This window comes from Aotus nancymaae, unplaced genomic scaffold (genome assembly GCF_030222135.1).
Source record: "Aotus nancymaae isolate 86718 unplaced genomic scaffold, 86718_ANA_hifiasm-v0.15.2.pri h1tg000015l_0, whole genome shotgun sequence".
NCBI classification, from domain to species: Eukaryota; Metazoa; Chordata; class Mammalia; order Primates; family Aotidae; genus Aotus; species Aotus nancymaae.
The window spans coordinates 1,860,583-1,882,999 of NW_026988426.1; the positions used below are offsets into that span (position 1 = coordinate 1,860,583).

At 44.6% G+C, this 22,417-nt stretch overlaps 1 protein-coding gene across 8 annotated transcripts in view; it reads right to left on the bottom strand.

Annotated features, from left to right (window-relative positions):
- Positions 1–22,417, bottom strand: part of TRRAP (transformation/transcription domain associated protein) — a 168,688-nt gene that overhangs the window by 115,878 nt on the left and 30,393 nt on the right. For all 8 annotated transcript variants that reach the window (XR_010342808.1, XR_010342807.1, XR_010342806.1 and 5 more), the window contains exons 17-27: positions 21,892–22,086; positions 20,629–20,820; positions 16,911–17,076; positions 15,147–15,403; positions 11,100–11,300; positions 8,301–8,452; positions 5,101–5,300; positions 2,917–3,134; positions 2,598–2,795; positions 1,721–1,981; positions 233–394 (exon numbers count right to left, since the gene is read on the bottom strand). Coding sequence is in view for 4 of the 8 variants with exons in the window: in XM_012455505.2 (XP_012310928.1) it covers positions 233–394; positions 1,721–1,981; positions 2,598–2,795; positions 2,917–3,134; positions 5,101–5,300; positions 8,301–8,452; positions 11,100–11,300; positions 15,147–15,403; positions 16,911–17,076; positions 20,629–20,820; positions 21,892–22,086 (2,202 nt within the window). In the remaining 4 variants the exon portion in view is untranslated. The remainder of the gene's footprint in view (positions 1–232; positions 395–1,720; positions 1,982–2,597; positions 2,796–2,916; positions 3,135–5,100; positions 5,301–8,300; positions 8,453–11,099; positions 11,301–15,146; positions 15,404–16,910; positions 17,077–20,628; positions 20,821–21,891; positions 22,087–22,417) is intronic.

A 22,417-nucleotide genomic window follows, 5' to 3' on the forward strand; every position in this document is an offset into this window, starting at 1 on the left:
TTCCTGTAGAGAACTCAGAAGACATCTGCATCTCTGCTGGCCATACCTCCCTTCTGCCCTAGCCCAGACGCAACATACCTGCTCAGGTTGCTGTGCCAGGTGTCAGTGGGTTACTTGTGGGTCCCTGCCCAAGCCTTCTCTGAACGCTGCCTGACCAGTCTTTGCGTACAAAGACAGGCTAGCAGACACACGTCATCACCATCCACACCACTCCGCACCACCACCCCCCTACCTCTGTGTAGAACACCTTATGCTCCACCACGTTCAGGTCCATTGTGAAGAGCCTGGGCTGCAACGTGGTACAGAATGTGTTCCCCTCCATCAGGCCGATCTGCGCGTTGGCAGGCTGGTGTCGGAGCAGGTGCTTCTTAGGGGGGACCATATCCTGCAGGACCTGGGGAAGTCGAGGAGGCACCACTCACCAGCTGCCCCTTGAGACGCAAACACTTTTTGAAAATTCAAAAACCGTGTGTGAGATCCAAAGTTATTACAGATATCTTCTAATTAGGGAAGGGGAAATACGTTTCATATGAAAACCTGGGAAGTGGAGAGGCATGTAAGTAAGATATGTTAGTTCTTAAAGCTACAGGCTAACCTCTCTCACTTTAATAAGAAAGATAAATCCAAAACAAAAAACAAAACCATAACAAAACAAGAATAAAACTACCAGACTGTGCTATACTGACTCAGGAAAGCAGGCTTCTAGTCTCTTTATTCTAACAATCGCTGATACAGCCATAACTATAAGTACAGTATTTTGCATATCTGAAGTCATAAAGAGCAGGCACAATGGTAGAGCCAGCCCTGTGTGTCTGTGGCTCTATATCCTCAGATTCTACTAGGCAAGGAGGAAACATACTTGAGGAAAAAATAAATTAAAAATAATGTAACAAGAAAATACAAATAAATTAATACAGGGTAACATCTGTTTACATAGCATTTACATTGTATTCGGTATTATAAGTAATCTAGAACTAATTCAAAGTATATGGGAGATTATACATATTTTTATGTACCCATAAAAATTTAAGGATAGGCACAGTGGCTCACACCTGTAATCCCAACACTTTGGGAGGCTGAGGTGGGAAGACTGCTTGACCCCAGGAATTCAAGGCCAGCCTGGGCAACAGAGTGAGACCCCCATCTTTATAAAAAGTAACTAGCTGAAAAAATTTTTTTAAACTGAAAAGAAGAAAACAACATTTTGGGCAGGATAATTTCCTTAAAGAAAGAATTTTAAAAGCTCTTTAAAAAATAAAGAAACTAGCCAGGTGTGGTGGTATGCATCCTTAGTCCCAGCTACTCAGGAGGCTGAGGCAGGAGGACAGCTTGAGCCCAGGAGTTCGAGGCTGCAGTGAGCAAGGACTGCACTACTACACTCCAGCCTGGGTAACAGAGCAAGACTCTGTCTCAAAAAATAAATAAATGAAAATAAAAAAGCATTAAAAAAGAAAAAATAAATCAATAAACAAAGTAAATGGAGGACTGCATAGGTTACATGCAAGTATCACACCATTTTACATCAGAGAGATCCCCAGATTTTGGTATCCACACAGGGTCCTGGAACCAAGACCAAGACCCCCCCCAGATAACAACGGACGACTGTACTTTGTGTCACCGACACAAAATTATAAATGGAGAATCATCTCAACTCAAATTAAAAAAAAAATTATCAAAACTTTCGTTGAAATTATCTTGGTTCTGGTGACAGAAATCTCACCTCTTTATGGGGCTCCATGATCACCGTCACACTCTTCCCAGTGACCTGGGCCAACACCTGCAGTGAATGCATGGCCTGCTTTCTCACAGTGGAGTTTGGAGAGGTGACTTCTCGAACCAAATCATGTGTCACGTGGTGGAAAGACTTTTCCTGGGCGGCCACGATCTCTTCGGCTCTCTCCTCATCTTTTAAAGGCGTTGCGCACCGCATCAGAAGCTGCTCCAGGGTGGTCTTTGCCATGGCGACTGCCCCATTGGAAACCTGCAAGTCAGGGACGCCTTAGAATGAAAACAGGACGATGCCGCCCACTGCCCCCACCGTCTCCTGCACACCTGTCTGCCATAAACACTGTGTCACTGGGGGTCCATGCCCCTCTCGCTAGCTGCTTTAATGAGATGACATCACAACACCCACTTGGTGCTTTAGTCCCTAAGTCTCCTTCTGGTTGGTAATTCCTGTTACTCAGAAAAGAAAACATGGATCCAGATGTGACCGCCGCATTCACCAGATAAGCTGGCAATGCCCACCATGCTCTACTGGTATCAGTCACATCTGCATACAGGTTTATTAAGAATGCATCTCCTCTGGAAACTTCTATAGCACATGAGAAGCGGAATTCCCCTTTCCAGATGCACTGTGGTAAATACTCTGGCCTGTAACTGTTCTTTATCAAAGCAAACAGATATTTAGATACCCACAGAAGGCAGATGGGAGCTCTCAGTTGTCCCTTTAGTAAAAACGCTGAAATGAAATCTGACTATCAAAGTCACCATGCTGCTAGGAGAGCATATTTGCAGAAGGGTCTTACACTAACTATTATTTAGGAAACCACCATTTCAGAAACAGCATGGTTAGGTTTGGGGCCCCCGTCACCTACCTCTCCAGTTAAGTCCATCATGACAAAGAGAAGTGCCTTGAGGAAGGTCTGCTGGTTCTGTAGAACCCAAGTGAGAGGCAGCCGCTCCATGAGAAACTTAATGGACACCACGCCCCCCAGCTTTGCATACCACGCCTGTTCATAACAACACGCACACAGGCGCTCCACGATGTAAGAAAACAGGGGCAGCTGACAGGCCTGGAGAGGAAAATGAACCAACCACAACACGTTACTCCAATTCTTAAGCCACCCTAGAAAGACTACCCTCAGATACACACACACCCTCCAAATCAGAAGATACTCCTCAACCCTTCCTCACCCTCTCTTTGGAGCCCAGGATGATACTTGCAACGTCAAATATCACAGCTAGGGCCACCTCCCCAATTTTGCAAAGCTCCTTTTCTTCATATGCCATACAAATAGCTATTGCATCAATGAGAACCAAAGGATCCATTCCTTTCGAGCCGTTTTCTTCACTGTGAAACATGGCTGTGCTGGGCTGGCTGCCCACCTGGTAGCAAGGCAGCAAGAAAGGACCTAAATGGAGAGCGAGGGAAGGCACGTGAGAGTTCATTTACGTAAACAGTCTTGTACCTCAAATTGCAGAACTGCCCGATGTTTTCCCTGACATTAGAAACGCTATAAAACCAGGCATGATGGCTCACGCCTGTAATCCCAGCACTTTGGGAGGCCATGGCGGGTGGATCATTGAGGTCAGGAGTTTGAGACTAGCCTAGTCCAACGTGGTGAAACCCCATCTTTACTAAAAATACAAAAATTAGCCAGGTGTGGTGGCAGGTGCCTGTAATCCCAGCTACTCAGGAGGCTGAGGTGGGAGAATTGCTTGAACCCGGGAGGCAGAGGTGCAGAGATCGTGTCACTGCATCCAGTCAGGGCGACAGAGTAAGACTGTCTAAAAAAAAAAAAAAACACCCAGAACTGAGATTTTAAACCAATTTCTGTTAAATTGCAATTATGTATAAATTAAGTGGTCTGATATGCCTTTAGGCTGTATTTTTCTGAATGTTTTCCATGATACACTGAGTCATTTTCAGATATTTCTGTCATAACTCAAAAATATATTTGTTCCAAATGAGAACCACAGGGGTCAGACACAGTGGCTCACGCCACTTTTATAATCTTTTATAATTAAATAAGCCCAGTACTTTCAGAAGCCAAGGCAGGAGAATTACTTGAGGCCAGGAGTTCAAGACCACCCTAAGCAACATGCGACACGTCTCCATTTAAAATTTTTTTTAATTAACCGGGCGTGGTGTTACACGCCTGTAGTCCCAGCTACTCAAGAGGCTGAGGTGGGAGGATCACTTGAGCTTAGCAGGTTGAGGCTGCAGTGAGCCATGACTGCGCCACTGCACTCCAGCCTGGGCAACAAAGCGAGACTCTGTCTAAAAAACAAAACAAAACAACAATTTAAAAAAAATAAAGAGAACCACAATGATGTCACTTTAAAAAAAAATTATTAAATAGGCCAATATGCTCCACATACTCCTAATATACAATTAACAATATAAAAAGCAACAGCACCCACCTATGGCAGAGAACAGTTGGCCACAGCATTATTGGGTAATGCCTCAGAGGTACCCAGCTCCAAGGCAGAAGTTATCGAGAAGCTTAGTTTTGCCAGAGAGACAATGTTAACATAGAAGAAGCAGTGAGAAACAAAGTGCTAAATTGTACAGTACTGACCGGTCAGGCCAAGAAAAATTAAAAGGGGAAGGTTCTATGTGCTCTGCTGGTTGATCTAAGGGTGAGGGGCTTTGAGGACACCAACTGGGCAGTGCTACTCCAGCGGTGTCTGCAGACGAACTGTTACTGGTCTGGGAGGAGATGCCAAAGTTGACGGTAAGTTTTCAGAAACTTACGTAGCAACTGGTAGCGTCATGACATTTTTATTGTCTTTTACAAAGACATAACTTAAAATGGATTGGAAATAAAAATGAACAAATACAAGTGGTCCTTCACCACCAAGAGCATGAGAGCCACTGAAGTGGTGGTGAGCAGCCATTCCAGGCAGGGGGAATAGCAGAATGAGGATCCTGGGAACAGAAACAGGCACTGCAGAGAGACTGCAAGGAGTGGGCTAGGGAGCAGAGAGCAGGTGATGGAGACAGCAGGTGATGGAGAAGGGAGGGCAAGGCTGGCCTTGGAAAACACCGCCAGGCAGAGGGGAAGGCGAGCAGTGAGTGTGACCACAAACTGTTTCACAAGCCGCATGTCCAAAAGCGCTTGAACACAGAAGTATTATTAAATTGGGTCTATTTTACAGACAAAACTTGGTAGAGAATAACTTTCAAGCTGATACATCGCCCACCACTGAAATACCAATTACCAACGTAGTAAATAGAAAATTAGAAAATAAAAGCTGAAAACCAATCAGCCAAACTCAGCTTCTCTGGAACAATAAAACGTTCTGAGAAAGTTTTCAAAGCACGCAAAGAAGTGAAATAACCACTCCCGTGCCCCACTGTGTCCCCATGCTCACCGCACTGCTGGGCAACTGCCACCATCGTATAGTGGCGGATCAAGCTGGCCACGAAGGGCAGGGCACTGGGCCGCAGGTCCTTAATGACGGCGGACATGAAGGCGCCTGTCAGGGCCTGCTCAAACGTCTTCCGGGCTGGAGTGTCCTGGGCTTTGTAGCGATGTGAGATGATGACGTTGGGGATGGTCTTTTCTGTAAAGCTGAAAGACAAAATCAGATCCAGTGTCACGACACCCAACTCCCGAGCTGATGACTCCACCAGGACTTCTTTTTAAATTTTTAATCTGCCTGCTTCCCTCTTATTCAGACAGGCCTGGGTGAGGTAATTTCTCTGCTTTAATTTCAGCAACACCTGGACAGAGTCTCATTCTGTCGCCCAGGCTGGAGCGCAGTGGCGTGATCTGGGCTCACCGCAACCTTTGCCTCCTGGGTTCAAGCGATTCTCCTGCCCCAGCCTCCTAAGTAGCTGGGATTACAGGTGCCCTTGACCACACCTAGCTAATTTTTCTTGTATTTTTAGTAGAGACGGGGTTTCGCCATGTTGGCTAGGCTGGTCTCGATGGTCTCAAACTCCTGACCTCAGGTGATCCACCTGCTTCAGCCTCCCAATGTACTGGGATTACAGGCATGGGCCACTGCGCCCGGTCTTTTTTTTTTTTTTTTTAATTTTAATCTATTTATTTAGAGACTGGGTTATTTTGTATTTTGCGTAGAGACAGAGTGTCAGTGTATTGCCAAGGCTGGTCTGGAACTCCTGGGCTCAAGCGATCTACCTGACTTGCCCTCCCAAAGTGCTGGGATTACAGGCGTGAGCCACTGTGGCCTGGCCCTCACAGATCTTGATTTCTAATATGGTTAACAATGCCTTCTCTTTTTCAATCCATGTCAGTCTCACAAAAGGCTTTTCAATTTTTTTTTTTTTTTTTTTTTTGAGATGAAGTCTCACTCCGTCTCCATGCTTGAGTGCAGTGGCGTGATCTCAGCTCACTGCAACCTCTGTCTCCCAGGTTCAAGTGATTCTTCTGCCTCAGTCTCCCAAGTAGCTTGGACTACAGGCGTGCACCACCATGTCCAGCTAATTTTTGTATTTTTAGTGGAGATGGGGTTTCACGATGTTGGCCAGGAATGGTGTTGATCTCCTGACCTTGTTATTTGCTCGCCTCAGCCTCCCAAAGTGCTAGGATTACAGGAATGACCCACAGTGCCTGACCGAGATTTTTCAATTTTATGATCTTCCCAGAGAACCAACTTTGGCTTTATTGTGCAATTCTACTGCATTTGTGTTTGTTTACTTTTTCTGACTTTTAACTCAAGTTTCAACATTTGTTCTTTTCTATGCTGATTTTTAACAGCTTTCCTGAGGTATATTCATGGGCCATGAAACTGATGCATTTTAATTATACAGTTCAGTGGGTTTTAGTAAATGTGTACAGTTGTGCAAACCATCACTACAATGCAATTTTAAAACTTCATCCCACAACATCAGTCCCCACTCCTACTCCCCAGGCAACCTCTGATCTTCAATCTCTGTTTTGTCTTTGCTACAAATTTCATATAAACGAAATCACGTAACAATTTTGGGTTTGGCTTCGTTCTCTTGACATGGCATTTGAGACGACACGCCCATGCTGGCTGAAGTGTCAGTAGCTCCCCGCTTTTCATAGCTGGGTTGTGTTCATCTGCTACATTCTATGTATTTGCCAGATGATAAAAATGCAGCTGGTTCCCGGTCTATTATGATTTGTCAAGGCTGTAAGTTTCCCTCTGAGTATCACTTTAGCTGCATCCCATTTACATTTGGTCATGAATTACCATTTTCTTGGCTTTTTCCTTCTCCCACCTCTGATCTTCCATGGAGAAACTTTCTGTCTGAATGAAGTTCATCCTTTAGAATGCTCTTCACTGAAGATGTGCTGGTGGCAGATTTCTGTTTTTATCTGAAAACATCTTTCATCCTTATTCATGGGTCATATTGCACCAGATATATGATTCTAAGTTGGCAATTCTTTTCTTTCAGACTAAAGATTCATTCCATGGTTCAGTGGCTTTCACAGCTTCCAAGTGATCATTCATTTGAATGTCATCTTTTTGTTATGCCATCTTTTAAGATTTTCCCTTTGTTTCTGATTTGTAGTTGTTTCACTACAGTTTGCCCATGTGGATTACTTTTTATTTATCCTGCTTTGGATTCACTGAACATCTTGAATCTGTGCACTAACTTTTTCAACAGTTCTGGAAAATTCTGTCTCTATGTCTCTCTTTTTTCAGGGTTTCAAGTAAATGCTGTTTCTTCCCTCTACTCTTCATGTCTCTTACTCTCTTTATTGAATTTTCCATCTTTTTCTCTCTCTGCATGCATTCTAGATAAGTATTTGACAACTTCTTAAAGGTTCTCTAAATTTTTTGGGCAATTTTTATAGGTTTCTATTTCTTGGAGATATATTCAAGTTTCTCTTTCATTAATTTAAACATTCTAAGCATAGTTACAACCTAGTTCTGATAATCCTAACACCTGAAGGCTGTGCAGCTATTTCTGCCTTCCATTTGTTCTGCTGGCTCTTACTCATGTTGCTTTACTTCCTTGTGCATTCGGTTACCTTGACTCATCTCTCTTCAATGTCCTTTAGACAACTGAGCACCTACCACATACTCAGCATCACTTCTGATGCTGTGAGGAATGTGAAAATTGACAAGAAAAATCCATCCCCTGAAACTTACAACACAGAAAGATGGTATACATGTGTTCCCTCAAAAGATCATTACATTAAGGTCATGCAGTCTCAAGAGGTAAAAGCAAGATACAGACATCGTAAGATATATCTGGAGAAAGATCACTACAAACTGAAAATGCACAGGGTCCACTGGACGCCTTTCAGATGCCAGCTGCTGTGGACAGAATGTGAGACAAAGGGAGGGAAAAGGGACATGACCTTTGATTTCTTCACGCTTACAAACTAATAGAGGAAGTGACAAGACACAACAAAGGCAGGCGACAACTGCGATGCCTTCTGATTCTCAAGCACCTAGTTCTCTTTTCCATTTTCTCTAAGGCCCCAAGAAGAAGGAGTAGGTAGATAATATGGCATCTGCTGGACTTAATGGAGCCTGCTCCTAGCACCAGGAAACCTGGGAGCCCCTCTGCAGCCCCAATTCCTAAAGCAGGATCCACCCAATCACAGGGAAGGAAATGGCCGACATACTTTGGGTGCGCCAGGAGTTGGTACAGTGCATGTTTGTTGTCCTCCAGGCTCATCATGGCCACCAGGAAGCACTTGATCACTTCCCACGCCTGCCTCCGGTAGTAGGGCTCAGTGTTGGCACTTTTCAGGCAGTCCAGAGCAGTTTCAATGGCCTATGATCAAGACACAAAGAAAATGCAGTTTGTGCTGAAATTATGTGATTGTAAAAAGCTTTCACTGAAAGTATCTGCAGCACCCAGAAGACTCTTAATGCATATTTCTAGACAGGTGCCTTAACCAACTAAGCCACAGCACTAGCTTCATGCATATTTTCTTTTGAAGAGAACACAGTGGGCCAATGCAGCCTAACAGGTATTCAGTAGATGAAACTTCCAGAAGAGGCGGTAGAAGTATTATGAAATAAATAACTGCACAGTTCAAAGTAAAATGCAAGATGGAGTTGAACAATTTCATGTTCAAATAGCCAGCGGCAGATTACAGAAACTAAGTGAACTCGGAGAGCCTCTTGTGGTAGATTTTCTGGGTTAAACCAGATTCTGCCTCACCCACACACACTCATCAAGATCCTAATAAGAATAATGAACTTTCTGCAAAGCAGACTTTGCTGTGTGTAGGTTTGAAACTGAAAGATGGCTTTCTTAAGCTTTTACTAAACTCACTCTTTAAGAAAGAAAAAGGTTTACATCATTTTTTTCAGAAAGCCTACATAACTACACGCACACATTTTTATTCTATTCATTCCAATGAGGTTGACTGAGATAGCGGCGAAGACACAATCACACACCAAAGTAATCTGAAGCCTTTAACAGCCAAGATGTTCACCTTAGCAATAATTACGTACATATACATCAAATAACTAATCTTTGTTAATAATTTACCCAGACCCTGTGTGAGGAACCAGGAGAGGCTGACGACAGGGAAAGAGGCCCTCCCCTCCAGCCCTGCCAGGCTCGGAGACACACAGCGCACATAACATGACAACAGCTCTTCCCCGGATGAACTCCGGCTTATCTGTGCTCTTCTGGGGTACTGCGGAACTGTTTGTGATCTGGTCAGTTAACAGTCATAAATGGTGATATTTTCTAAAATTTTATTTTTAAGAATCAATATAACCTATGAGCCAATTACCTGCCAAAAAAACCCAAGGACTGCCAAGGGCTCCAAAAACACAGAATGGTTTAATAGAAACTCACTGGCGTGTGGCTTTTGGCCATGCTAATCTTGCCCTTTACTGATGGGCTCCTTAGCTCTGCAGGGTGTGCTGCAGCCAACACCCGGCAGGCCGGCAGGATGTCCTGCTCAGAAAAAAGGCCTTGACAGCCACCACGGTGAGCCTCTGTAAGGGAGCCTGGACCCTTACAGTCCTATCTCACATCTTTCTGCAAAAACCTGATTTCTTCCAGACTTCAGCTGCTTTGGGGCAAAACTATTTCTAAAGGGATTTTGGGGGTGAGGGTGGGGGAAGCTCTCAGTCTATACAGAGTCAAATAGAAGACGCTTTAGTTTGCACTACTAATACTAACCTTATCACAGATGCAGCTAAGCGAGCAGAATTTTATCTCAAGGAAATTACCTAAGATGTGGGAAACTACTGTGGGTAAAAGGATGTTACTATTTTCAAAAAAGACAGAATTTGAGCCACCTGATTCTCTTAGGAGGAAAGCTGCATTCATTTGCAAAGTACGTGGATCAAGGTTTGAGTTAGAGGCTGAGACTGCACCCACCCTGAGGCTGGAGAGGGAACAGTGCTTCATCAGGTGGGAGGTTGGGGAGGGCTGGGGATGAGGCGCAGGCTTGAGGAAGTTGGGGGAACAGGCAGAGTGAGATGATGACAGAAAAAAAGTCCAGAGTGACGCTTATCTGTACTGACATCTCCGTCCCCAATGTTTAGTTATGAACACAGAAGCCACTACATAGGCACACGTCTTCTACAGAGGTAAACAGGCCCAGTGCTACACCATGATGCAACAGGGCAAGGCAGAGTTAGCCAGAGCAAAAGGAGGGAGGCCACCCAATGCTGGCTGAAGATCAGATCTGTGAGAGGCTCAGGACCCCAGCAGGCAGCCAGCTTACTGAAACGCCCAACTCAAGCAGATCCGCTCAAAAGACTACCATGATATCCTTAAAAAAAAATACATCCAATATACGACCACTAGATGATGTCCTGCAAAGACATGGAAACAAGTGCTGACACCATGGGGGGAAGGGCTGGTGACAGAGTCGGGGAAAAGCCAACGTGACGACAAGCTGATGCTGACACAGGACTAGGACATGGCAGCGGGCCAGACACTCCAGCAGGGTGCGGGGGCACTGCCTGCTTTTCACACAATAAAACGAGGGTCTCCAACGGGCCTAAGAGAGACCCAGGAACTGTCAGCAGTGGGATGAGAGCCAGGAATGAAACAGCGCGAGCTGCATCTGGATGGAGACTGGGAGAAAGTGAGGCACTGCGTGTGGTTGCAAAGAAAGGCAGGCATGGACTCTACTCAGGTTCTCAGTAAGCCTGCAGGGCGTCAGAATGGATGCAGTTAACGGCGGGATGTGCTGGTGTCTCCTCCTGGTCACCAGGAGAGAGAGCTTCTCCGGAGTCCCAAGTTCTCAGGTGACACCCCTCCACTGGCCTCCTGGTATTAGGAAAGTTCCCCGTGCCAACCAGGCTGATCATCTGATACATCTGGGTTCTACTCAGAAATTGCCTCCCCAAAACACACAGGCCTAATTAACGTTTTCACAGAGACAAACATAGTATCTTCACAAGGCTTAAAACGAAAGCACACTGTCACAAGACTCCAAGCTTACCTTCTCCATGGGGAGCTGGAGAGAGGCTTTACAGTCGGAAAACTCCACAGTGATGCTGGGGCCCTGAACTTCAGTCACAACATAGTGCAGCTTCTGCGACTCCTTCAGCATCTTCCTGTTACTGCCACCAAACTTACCAAGGACACGGTAAGCCACATGGGAGATGCTGTCAGCAGGGTTGCGTAAGGTGCGCCACAGAGCCTGAAAATCAGCGTGCTTTCATTAAGGTCCTCTTAAGGTAACACCTTCACAAGGTTCAGATGAAAACTCAAAGAGAGGCCAGGTGTAGAGGCTCACACCTGCAATTCCAGCACTTTGGGAGGCCAAGGCAGGTGGATCACCTGAGGTCAGGAGTTTGAAACCAGCCTGGCCCAGAGGGCAAAATCCCGTTTCTACTAAATATAAAAAAATTCACTGGGCATAGTGGCAGGCGCCTGTAATCCAAGCTACTTGGGAGGCTGAGGCAGGAGAATCGCTTGAACCCAGGAGGTTTCAGTGAGCCGAGACTGAGCTACTGCACTGTAGTCTGGGCAACAGAGCAAGACTCTGTGTCGAAAAAAAACTCAAAGTGATGAAACACTTTTTGGCAACAATCCTTCCTCCCACTTCTGTTCCCCAAACACACAGTTCTTCCTTCTTTGGGGAAACCAACGTTATTAATTTGCATATTCTTCCAAGGAAATTTTATGTCCTTATAAATAAAGTAAATGTGTAAATATAAATGTTCACCCATGCTCCTGGAATATAAACAGTTGCATATTATAAGTGCTACAGAGCTCTCAAGCAAGAAAACTAAGCAGTATCTTGTTTCGGCACATGCTGTATAAAAGTGGGTGGGGAGGAGCATGCAGGTGGATGCGACTTAGTGGTGAGGGTCCAGTCCTGGGTGGGACGGCAACTTCTCAGGTTAAGTCTATTTATTAAGATTTTTAACTTACAAACATGGCATCAATTGTCTTGTACACTTCAAATCTTACAACAGAAAGGGTGCTAAAGGAAAAACATGATCACAAAGGCATCTGCATTACAGGACTACTGGGAAGAAGTTAATATGGACCCTGCATTTAAGAAACACGCACACTCGGCCGGGCACGATGGCTCATGCCTGTAATCCCAGCACTTCGGGAGGCCAAGGTGGGCCAATCACAAGGTCAGGAAGCTTGAGACTAGCCTGGCCAATATGGTAAAACCTCATCTCTACTAAAAATGTAAAAATTAGCCAGACGTGGCAGCGGGCACCTGCAGTCCCAGCTACTTGGGAGGCTGAGGCAGGAGAATCACTTGAACCTGGGAGGCAGAGGCTGCAGTGAGCCAAGATTGTACCACTGCACTCCAGCCTGGTTGACAGAGCAAGACTCCATCTCAAAAAATAAAGAAACATGCACACCCAACTGTCCCAAAGAAAACTCTAAATTTCTCCACATTTTTTCATCTGAATTATCAGAGGTCCTAAAAATTACTACAGTTCACTATGTAAGTCTATTTTCTTCCTTTTTTTTTTTTGAGATGAAGTCTTGCTCGGTCAACCAGGCTGGAGTGCAGCGGCACAATCTTGGCTTACTGCAACCTCCGCCTCCCAGGTCCAAGCAAGCAATCCTCCCACCTCAGCCTCCTGAGTAGCTCAGCATCCTAAGTAGGATATGGTGCACCACCATATCCCTGGCGAATTTTTTTGTTATTTCTTTTTAGTGCAGATGGGGTTTCATTATGTTGGCCAGGCTGGTCTTGAACTCCCAACCTCAACTGATCTGCCTGCCTCAGCCTCTCACAGTGCTGGGATTACAGGCGTGAGCCACCACGCCTGGTCGTAAATCTATTTTCTTAAATCACCTTCCATAACAATGCCAGATATTCATGTCTAGCAATACTCCTTAACATAAAATCTTGGTACTTTTCTCTAAACCAAGCAAAATTCCAATTTCTCTTACATTCCTGTAGATTCAAACATACTTCTCTTTAATAACTGTCAGAAAGGTGGTCTAAGACCCCTTGCCGAATCCACCCTCCACCTGGCCCACCCAACCCTTGGGTGTCCTTAGGAGGGGGCAGCCCTGGGAACAAGCATGCCCTCCCGATGTGCTTAAATGGCCTCAGCTGACTGATGGGACTGGGAGAGGCTGGCCCTATGCTTTTCACCTGGAGGCCTGTGGTGGTTCCTGTGGCTTTGACTCTGTGTGTGTCTCTCTTGGGCTGTGTGCCTTCTCATGGATGGTGAGAAGACCTAAGAACCACCTCCTCCTCCTCTCCCACGTGCTGCTCATGCACCCTAAGTCAGGCATAGGGTCTGCCTTCTAGAACCAACACTACCGTTCTAAAGGCAGGCTCTCGTCAATCCTCCATGTAACCAGCAGGGACTCTGAACCAGTTCTATGCCATCTTTATCATTCGTTTTTTTGAAACAGGGTCTTGTTCTGTCACTCAGGTTGGAGTGTAGTGGTTCAATCATGGCTCACTGTAGTCTAACCTCCGGAGTTCAACTGATTCTTCCACCGCAACCTCCTGAGTAGCTGGGACTATAGGCGTGTACCACCAAACCCAGCTGATTTTTTGTATTTTTAATAGAGATGGGATTTCACCACATTGCCCAGGCTGATCTGGAACTCCTGGGCTCAAACAATGCTCCTGCTTCAGCCTCCCAAAGTGCTGGGATTACAGGTGCGAGCCACTGTGCCTGGCCCCTATGCCATCTTCTTACAGCCTAGATGAAGCCCAAGACCTAAATCTCAGGAAGGGAGGGGAAATCTCCCAACCTCAAACTCAAGTCCTAGCTGCAGTCTCTAATCTAAATTGTTGAGAGACTCCTAGGAGTAACTGAGCCTCCATCATCTAAAGCGGGCATTCTTACTCCTATCTGGGGCCAAATACCTGCTACTAAAGGGGCAGATGCTTTGAAACAGACAGCCTAATCCTCTAAAGATAACCAACCAGATCACAAATCAGTAACAGCAAAATATGAAGGAAAAACCTAACTTTAACATATGAACTTTTTTTTTTTTTGAGACAGAGTCTCGCTCTGTCACCCAGGCTGGAGTACAGTGGCGCAATCTGCGCTCACTGCAACCTCCGCCTCCCAGGTTCCAGCAATTCTCCTGCTCAGCCTCCTGAGTAGCTGGAATTACAGGCACCTGCCACCATGGCTGGCTAATTTTTGTATTTTTAGTAGAGACAGGATTTCACCATGTTGGCCAGGCTGGTCTTGAACTTCAGGACTCAAGTGATCCACCTGCCTCAGCCTCCCAAAGTGCTGGGATTACAGGCGTGAACCACCATGCCCGACCAACATATGAACTTTAATAAACAAAAATACAAATGTCTTCAAAACAACCTCCTTTATTATCTGCTCTTTTACCCTTCAGATAGGGTAGAGCAGATGCCTGTATCTTCCCTTTAGAGTCAATATCCCTTTACTATGCAACTGAAGATCTTTCCTGGATAGAGAGGCTCTTGCTGGAAACAACAGTGGCCATATAGTAACCCTAACAGCTGCCTTCATCAGTTATCAACTTATTAAGAATATAACCCTCGTGAAAACTCTCTGAAAAACAGGCAATGCTGCAAAACAATGTCCATTCAATACCAACATTTCTTTACACATTTTCTTTTTCTTTTGAGACAGGGTCTGACTTTGTCGCCCAGACTGGAGTGCAGCGGTGCAATCATAGCCCTCTGCAGCCTCGTCCTCCCTGGGCTCAGGTGATCCTCCTGCCTGAGCCCCAAGTAGCTGGGATTATAGGTGTGGGTTACCATGCTTGGCTAATTTTTGTATTTTTTGTAGAGATGGGTTTTTACCATGTTGCCCAGGCTGGTCTCCAACTCCTGGGCTCAAGCGATCTGCCCTCCTTGGCCTCCCAAAGAACAGAGATTACAGTCATGAAACACCAGCCTTCTTTACATAGTTCTATCCATCAAAAGACTCGCACAGACGAAGTAAGCAGAGAGTTGCACCAGTCCATCTTGCAGAGAGCCCACCCTTGAGTACAAAGAGCCCAGTGCTGACACGCTGCTTCCGGGGAAGCAGCCCAGCTAACGCCCTCACTAAAGTCTTACCTGCATGAGCTCTGCGCGCACCGGCTGGATGTGGTCATAGAGGAAGTCGGGCTGCAGGTTGTCCACACACAGCTCCAGTGTCCTGAGGCCTTGGCTGACCAACGTCTGAGACCCGTTGAGCGCAGACACCAAGGGATCCATGAGCATGGGCAGGTAGGGCAAGAGCGAGCTCAGCCGCACGGGGACGGTGAGACACAGCTCCACAAAGAGGTCCTTCATGTGCTGTTTGTGCAGGCCGCTCTGCAGCATGTTCAGCCCTAGGGAAGAGGGTACAGCTGTCAGAGAGGGAAGGTGCTCCCCGGACTCGGACCCAGGTTAAACACACAAAAGAATTGCCCCTCCTTCTCTCATGCATGCCAGCACGACTACAGGGAGACCTCTGTGCCCCCAGACTCCACCCTGTAACATCTGTCCCATAACTGCATCCACGACCCCTTCTGAGTGGCAACAACAGGCTGAATGTAACTGTTATAAATTATAATCATATTATATCCTTTTAATATTCTAAGTTATTTTTAAATTACGTTGTACTATCAGGCTTCCAGTAAACCACAGCTGAGGTCTATTCTCTGAAGTTTTCAAAACTACTTTTTTGCATATTATAAATGGAGAGGAGCCTCCTTTTGATACACCCTCCCACCACTCATGAGGACAGTCAAGGATTTACTGAGCCTGTTCCTAACTGAGACAATTCCACTGAGAGCCAACACTAGCTATAAAGACAAAGTCGTATGGTAGTGGACCTGAGGCAAGGCACGTCCTACGCAGCATGGGCGGGCAGGATGAAGGATGAGAATTCAGGGAGAAGAGAAGTACTCAGGGATGGCCTCATGGGGCACCAAAACCAGGTCCCAAATCCAAAGGATAAGGAGGATGGAAGAGGGCAAGGGGCTGAGTTCCCAGCACAGGATCAGCTTGAATGAGACTGGGAGGGAGGAACACACTTGGGGGCAGCTGAGAGCACAGGAGGAAATCAGACTGCATAGAACAGTAGCTCGGGTCAGGAATGACCAGAGACAGGGTTAAATGTGGACACAAAGCCAGCTTATGGGCCCCTCCCATGGCAGATTCATTGCCATTTCAGTCAATAGATTCAAGGATGTCCCAGCTGCCTCCTGGGTATCCTATGTCACTTCTCTAAGGAAGTTAAGGAAATACATGGAAGGGTCAATCCCTTGTCAAGAGCTCACCTTGCCACGAAGTGTAATGAATTCCTGGGGCAGTGTTTCCAATCAGCTCACACCCCATAAGCATTCAACGAACCCAGATCCCCGTCAACTACGTACCTTGAGAGCATTCCTAATCATACAGGAATTATAGGATTCTGGCTATGCAAATCAGAAGCTAAATGAAAATATAAACTAACTGTAAGTCAACTTTGTCACGTGCTTTTTCTTTTTTTGTTCTGATTCTCTATAATCTAGAGATCCTCGATCTTCCTAAACCACTAGAATCCACTTTCTAGACTTGCTTACCAAACACTATAAAAATGCAACCAAGCCCTAACCAGGACAACTAAAACCTAAATCCCATTCAGTGCTAAGGAGGGAGGGGAAGAGCCCATCCCTGAAGAGAACGCCCTTCAAAGTCCCAATGGGGGACCAGGGCGTGGAGGAGTTGAGGGGGGAGGGCAATGTGCCACATGCCATCCCAGCAACTATGACCCTCACCAGTTACAGAGGATAAAGCCCAGCAATGAGGGTGCCTAGACACGTGACTAAATGGCACACAAGACTAAAAGGCAACCAAAGTCAGTGCTCTGACCTTGCAGGAGGTTTGGAAGGAGAGGCAAGAACTCCTGATACAAGAGATCGTGGCTACCTCCACCAATAGAGCGAAACAGCGCCCGGAGCAGCAAGAAGTAGTTGTAGGGTTCCTTGGCGGTCTGTGCGAGCTCCATGGAGCTGTTCACAATCTTGTGCAAGTGAGGCTGCAGGTGGAGAAGACACAGATGAGTCCATACCCTCCAGACTCTGAAGTGTCATCGACAGCAATGCAAGGCAATTGTGATGTGTTTACTCCAATGTGAAAAACCAAACAAGCACATTCTAATCTTTACTTGACTCCAAATAGTTTACCTTAAACTTTATGTTGGTATCCATAACAAATGAAATGCAAAAAGTAACCTACAGGCACTGGGTGCGGTGGTTCCTGCCTGTAATACTAGCACTTTGGGGAGGCCAAGGCAGGCGGGATCACCTGAGGTCAGGAGTGAGACCAGTTTGGCCAAGACAGTGAAACCACGTCTATACTAAAAATACAAAATTAGCAGGGCATGGTGGTGCACACCTGTAATCCCAGCTACTCGGGAGGCTGAGGCAGGAGTATCACTGGAGCCCAGGAGGCGGAGACTGCAGTGAGCCAAGATCATGCCACTGCACTCCAGCTTGGCTGACAAGAGTGAAATTCTGCCTAAAAAAAAAAAAAGTAACCTACAGGAACTGAAATTGGACTACCAATCAAACAAGATGTATGCAAAGTGTAAAAAACATCCGAAAAGGTTACAGGGTTTTGGAAGACTTAACTGAAAAATATTTTTATGTAAATCTTTCTTTTAAAAAAAACCACTCTACTAGATCACTGGAGCTTTAATCAACATTTTAAACCATATTAACTTTTTATTTTGTACTCAAATCCTGGTTTTGACATGTCACAGGCTAAGTTTCACATGAAATTTTTTTGCATGTATATTTAAGCAACTATAAACTGTTGGTATAGTCACTGATACAATTCCAAATTTATTATGGTATATGGCATGATATATTTATTTTACAAAACTACATGTATTATTCTGGACAAAAAGTTATGTGAAAATTGTTCCTTGAATATTTTTTTTTGAACAACATTCCAACATTCTTTTTTTTTTGTTGAGATAGGGTCTCATTTTGTCTCCCAGGATGGAGGACAGTGGCACAATCTCAGCTCACTGCAACCTCCGCCTCCCAGGTTCAAGCAATTTTCCTCCCTTAGCCTCCCCAGTAGCTGGAATTACAGGCATGTGCCCCTCACCCAGCTAATTTTTTACTATTTTTAGTAGAAATGGAGTCTCACCACATTGGCCAGGCTGGTCTTGAACTCCTGACCTCAGGTGATCTGCCCACCTTGGCCTCCTAAAGTGCTGGGATTACAGGGGTGAGCCACCACACAGCCACTTCCAACATTCTAATATTAGGTTTTTCCTGATAGGTTTTAACCTGGGCTTTTTGTTGTTGTTTTGCATGGTCATATCTAATGCTGGCAAAAAATGAATTATTTGAGGATAATGAATTATGTAGACACAGGTTATAATTAGATACTTTATATCTTTAAATTTAAAAATAAGTATTTTCCCTTTTTTTTTTTTTTGAGACAGGATCTCCCTCTATCACCCAGGCTGAAGTGCACTGCAGCCTCGACCTCCTGAGCTCATTCAAACGATCCTTCTCCAGCCTCCTGAGTAGCTGGGACTACAGGTGCATAAAACTACATTCAGCTGATTTTTTTTTTTTTTAATTAATTTTGTAGAGAAAGGATCTCACTATGCTGCCCAGACTGGTCTTGAACTCTTGGGCTCAAGCAATCCTCCTGCCTCAGCCTCCCAAAGTGCTAGGATTATAAGATTACAGGCATGAGCTACCAGAGCTACCAAGGCTTTGGCAGTATTCTCCTTCCATTAACACAAACGTTAAGATTGTTGACAAGTGATTACTACAGAACTGCAAAAAGAAAACAAGGAAAGCACCATGTGAAAGCACAGGTTACTGGAGCTGTCTCACCATCTGCGCAAAATTACTCCCAATGAACAGATCTTGTTTACAACTTCAAATTTTCCCCTGTGAGAAAACATCTCTTTTGACACATTGAATTTTCATAGAAATTAAGATGTTTTGCCACAAGAGGGAGTGTATTTTTATAAGGTTTTTATTCTACCACCTGCTGCTTTTAGTGAGTGATATAACCAGGGATAGGTTTTACCCATTTGCTAGACTCAAACAACAGATGAGATCCTATTATATAGGATTAGCCATCTATAAAAATGGATGATGGAACACCTTCTGTAAGATGTTAATAAAGAAGCACAGACTGATCAGAATTCTTAATTTAAAGGGGAAAAAGAAACAAATAGTCCTGAAATGTGTCACTTTCATATTACCAAGACCATGAACACAGAGAAGACACAAAACTTGAGTAAAGTCTGGGCGAGGTGGCTCACACGTGTAATCCCAGCACTTGGGGAAGCCGAGGCATGTGGATCACAAGGTCAGGAGTTTGACACCAGCCTGGTTAACATGGTGAAAACCCATCTGTACTAAAATACAAAAATTAGCCAAGCGTGGTGGCATGCACCTATAATCCCAGCTACTCAGGAAGCTGAGGCAAGAGAATTGCTTGAACCCAGGAGGCGGAGGTTGCAGTGAGCCAAGACAGCACCACTGCACTCCAGCCTGGGTGACAGACTCAAAAAAAAAAAAACCCCCAAAAAACAACAAAAAAAACCCTGAGTGAAGTGGACAACTGTCAATGTAACTGTAACCACAGCACCAGTTCAAACTGGTTCAGCTTCATCTGAGTTGATTTCAGTTCCAACAGACTCCAAGGCTGCAAGTGGCAAGCATGTGCAGGTGAACCAGGCATGTGTGATTAGTGACCCTGGGGCTGGCTGCAAGGAAAAGTTAACCGCAGGTGGAACCCAAGTACCTGGACCAAATGAAGAAACAAGGAGGGCCCCATTTTGTTGCAATAGGAACTTAAGACCCAGTACTGCCTCTCTGCAGAGCTCAATCATTTTTCCATCTCCCTCACAGTTACTCGTCCTATAAAACCCACCCTGAGACCACAGCTCTGGAAGACAGACTTGAATGTGGTCTCCTGTGTCCTTGTCAACCGACCTTGCAATAAAGATGTTTTTTTCCTGAAAAGCTGGTACCATGGTATTGGCTTCAGTATGCATCTGGGAGTGAGACCATTGCTTGGAAACATAATCAGAACTGTCACACCATATTTGACAGGTATGTGAAGACATTTTTTCCTTGTAGTTAGTTCATCTGCATCACGAATTTTTTAAAAATAAGAATAATATGCTCTTATTTTATTTGTGTAATCCAAAAAAAAATTAGGTTTAAAAAAGAAAATCAGTGCTGTCGATACTAATAACACTACACTTGCTGGCCACAGAGTTCTGGATTTTTCATTTTAAGTCATGAGATAGATAAATTAGGTACTGCTTAGAAATACATGGAATGTTTTTCACACTTGGCAAATATTAACTATTTCAAAGAGCACTTTATACAGTTTCTGTTTAAAAGTGAAAATAAGAATTAAAAAAAAAAAAACAAGCCAGGCACACTGGCGAGTGCCTGTAGTCCCAGCAACTGGGGAGGCTAAGGCAGGAGGATTGCTTGAGTCCAGAAGGCTAACCAGACTGGGCAATACAGTGAGGCCGTCTCTAGCAACAACAGCAAAACCCTGAACAGAAGCACTACTTAGATTAAATGGACTTTACCTTCAGCATTTGTTCATTTTCAGCTGCGAAGAGGGAGACAGAGCCAAAGACCAGCTTAAACAGCTTGAGGTACAGGTTGGAGAGCTCCACATTGGAGCCCATTTCTGGCAGGCGATCAAGGAGATACTCCACCAGAATCGTAGCAAACAAAGCAGAGGTAGTAGGATTTGCCAAGAAGGAATTGGCAACAATCTGTCAAAACAAGAAATGCATGTGACAAAATTAATCCCTTCCCTAAAGCAGCTTTAAGACAAAGTGGTGAGCTTTCCAAAAACATAAAACCGAAACTGTATCACACACTCTAAGAAATTTAATTATCCACCAAAGGAAAAAAATGGAATGGGTGTACTAAGCATTGAGCAGTGCAGTTCACTTCAATGATGTAATCTGTTATTTCATTCTCATCAACAAATATGAAGGACTACATTTAACGCAATTTTTTTTTTGACACTTTGAGATGGGGTCTTGCTCTGTCACCCAGGCTGGATGGAGTGCAGTGATTTGATCTCAGCTCACTGCAGCCTCAACCTCCTGAACTCAAACAATCCTCCTGCCTCAACCTCCTGAGTAACTGGGACTACAGGTGTCTGCCACCACATCCGGCTAATTTTTGTATTTTTTTCTAGAGACGGGGTTTCACCATTGTCGCCCAGGCTGATCTTGAACTCCTAGGCTTAAGCAATCCTTGGCCTCCTAAAATGCTGGGATAACAGGCATGAGCTATTGCACCTGGCCCACATATTTATTTTTACTAATGAAAGAAACTGATCCAAAGCATCTGAATCTTTTAAAAATTGTTTCAAGGCCAGGTGTGGTGGCTCATGCCTGTAATCCCAGAAGTGTAGGAAGCTGAGGCAGGCAGATCACCTGAGGTCAGGAGTTCGAGACTAGTTTGACTAACATGGAGAAACCCTGTCTCTACTAGAAATACAAAATTAGCTGGACGTGGTAGCGCATGCCTGTAATCCCAGCTACTCGGGAGGCTGAGGCAGGAGAATCGTTTGAATCCAGAGGCAGAGGTTGCAGTGAGCTGAGATTGCGCCATTGCACTCCAGCCTGGGCAACAAGAGCAAAACTCCATTTAAAAAAAAAGAAAAAGATTGTTTCAAGACATTATGGTCTAATATTTCTTTAAATTTTTTTCTATTAAGCACATCCTTGGCTACACTGTTTTTAAAACGCTCAAAATAAATGAAAAAGTATTTAAGACATAAACAATTGTAAACTTAATGTTCAAACAACACTTAAAAAAGAGTTTTATACCTGAAGAGCATAATTTTTTGAGATTCTCTCCACCATATAAGGGACTGTAGTTTGGAAGATTTCTTTGAACGTTAAGGGGTTCATCATTGTGAACACACCAGCAAAGTGCTCCAATACCTCCTTCTCTTCTTTCATTCTCACAGTCTGGCAGTTGGCCACTCGAATATACGTTTGTCCATTTCCTGCTATCTGGACCTAATACAGGGGAGAAAAGCCATCCCTGGGCATTAAAACTGAGTCTCTCTGAATATATTTCATTATATAACCAGATTAGTTACATACTTCAAATAGAGCACTTAAATTAGATAATAAATGACTCCCTCCAAAATCTTTTAAATTCTTTCTCCCCTTAATTTTGGAATTTAAAAAAAAAAAAACCTGTAGATGTTCAGACCATGAAAAATATTCGTAAACTTGTGCTATATTTCTATTGCATTCCATTTACACCATCTGCCCCATAAAATGCACATATTTGGTCTCTTATAAATAAGAATTCCTACATAAATGCAGTGTTATGTTGTAGAAC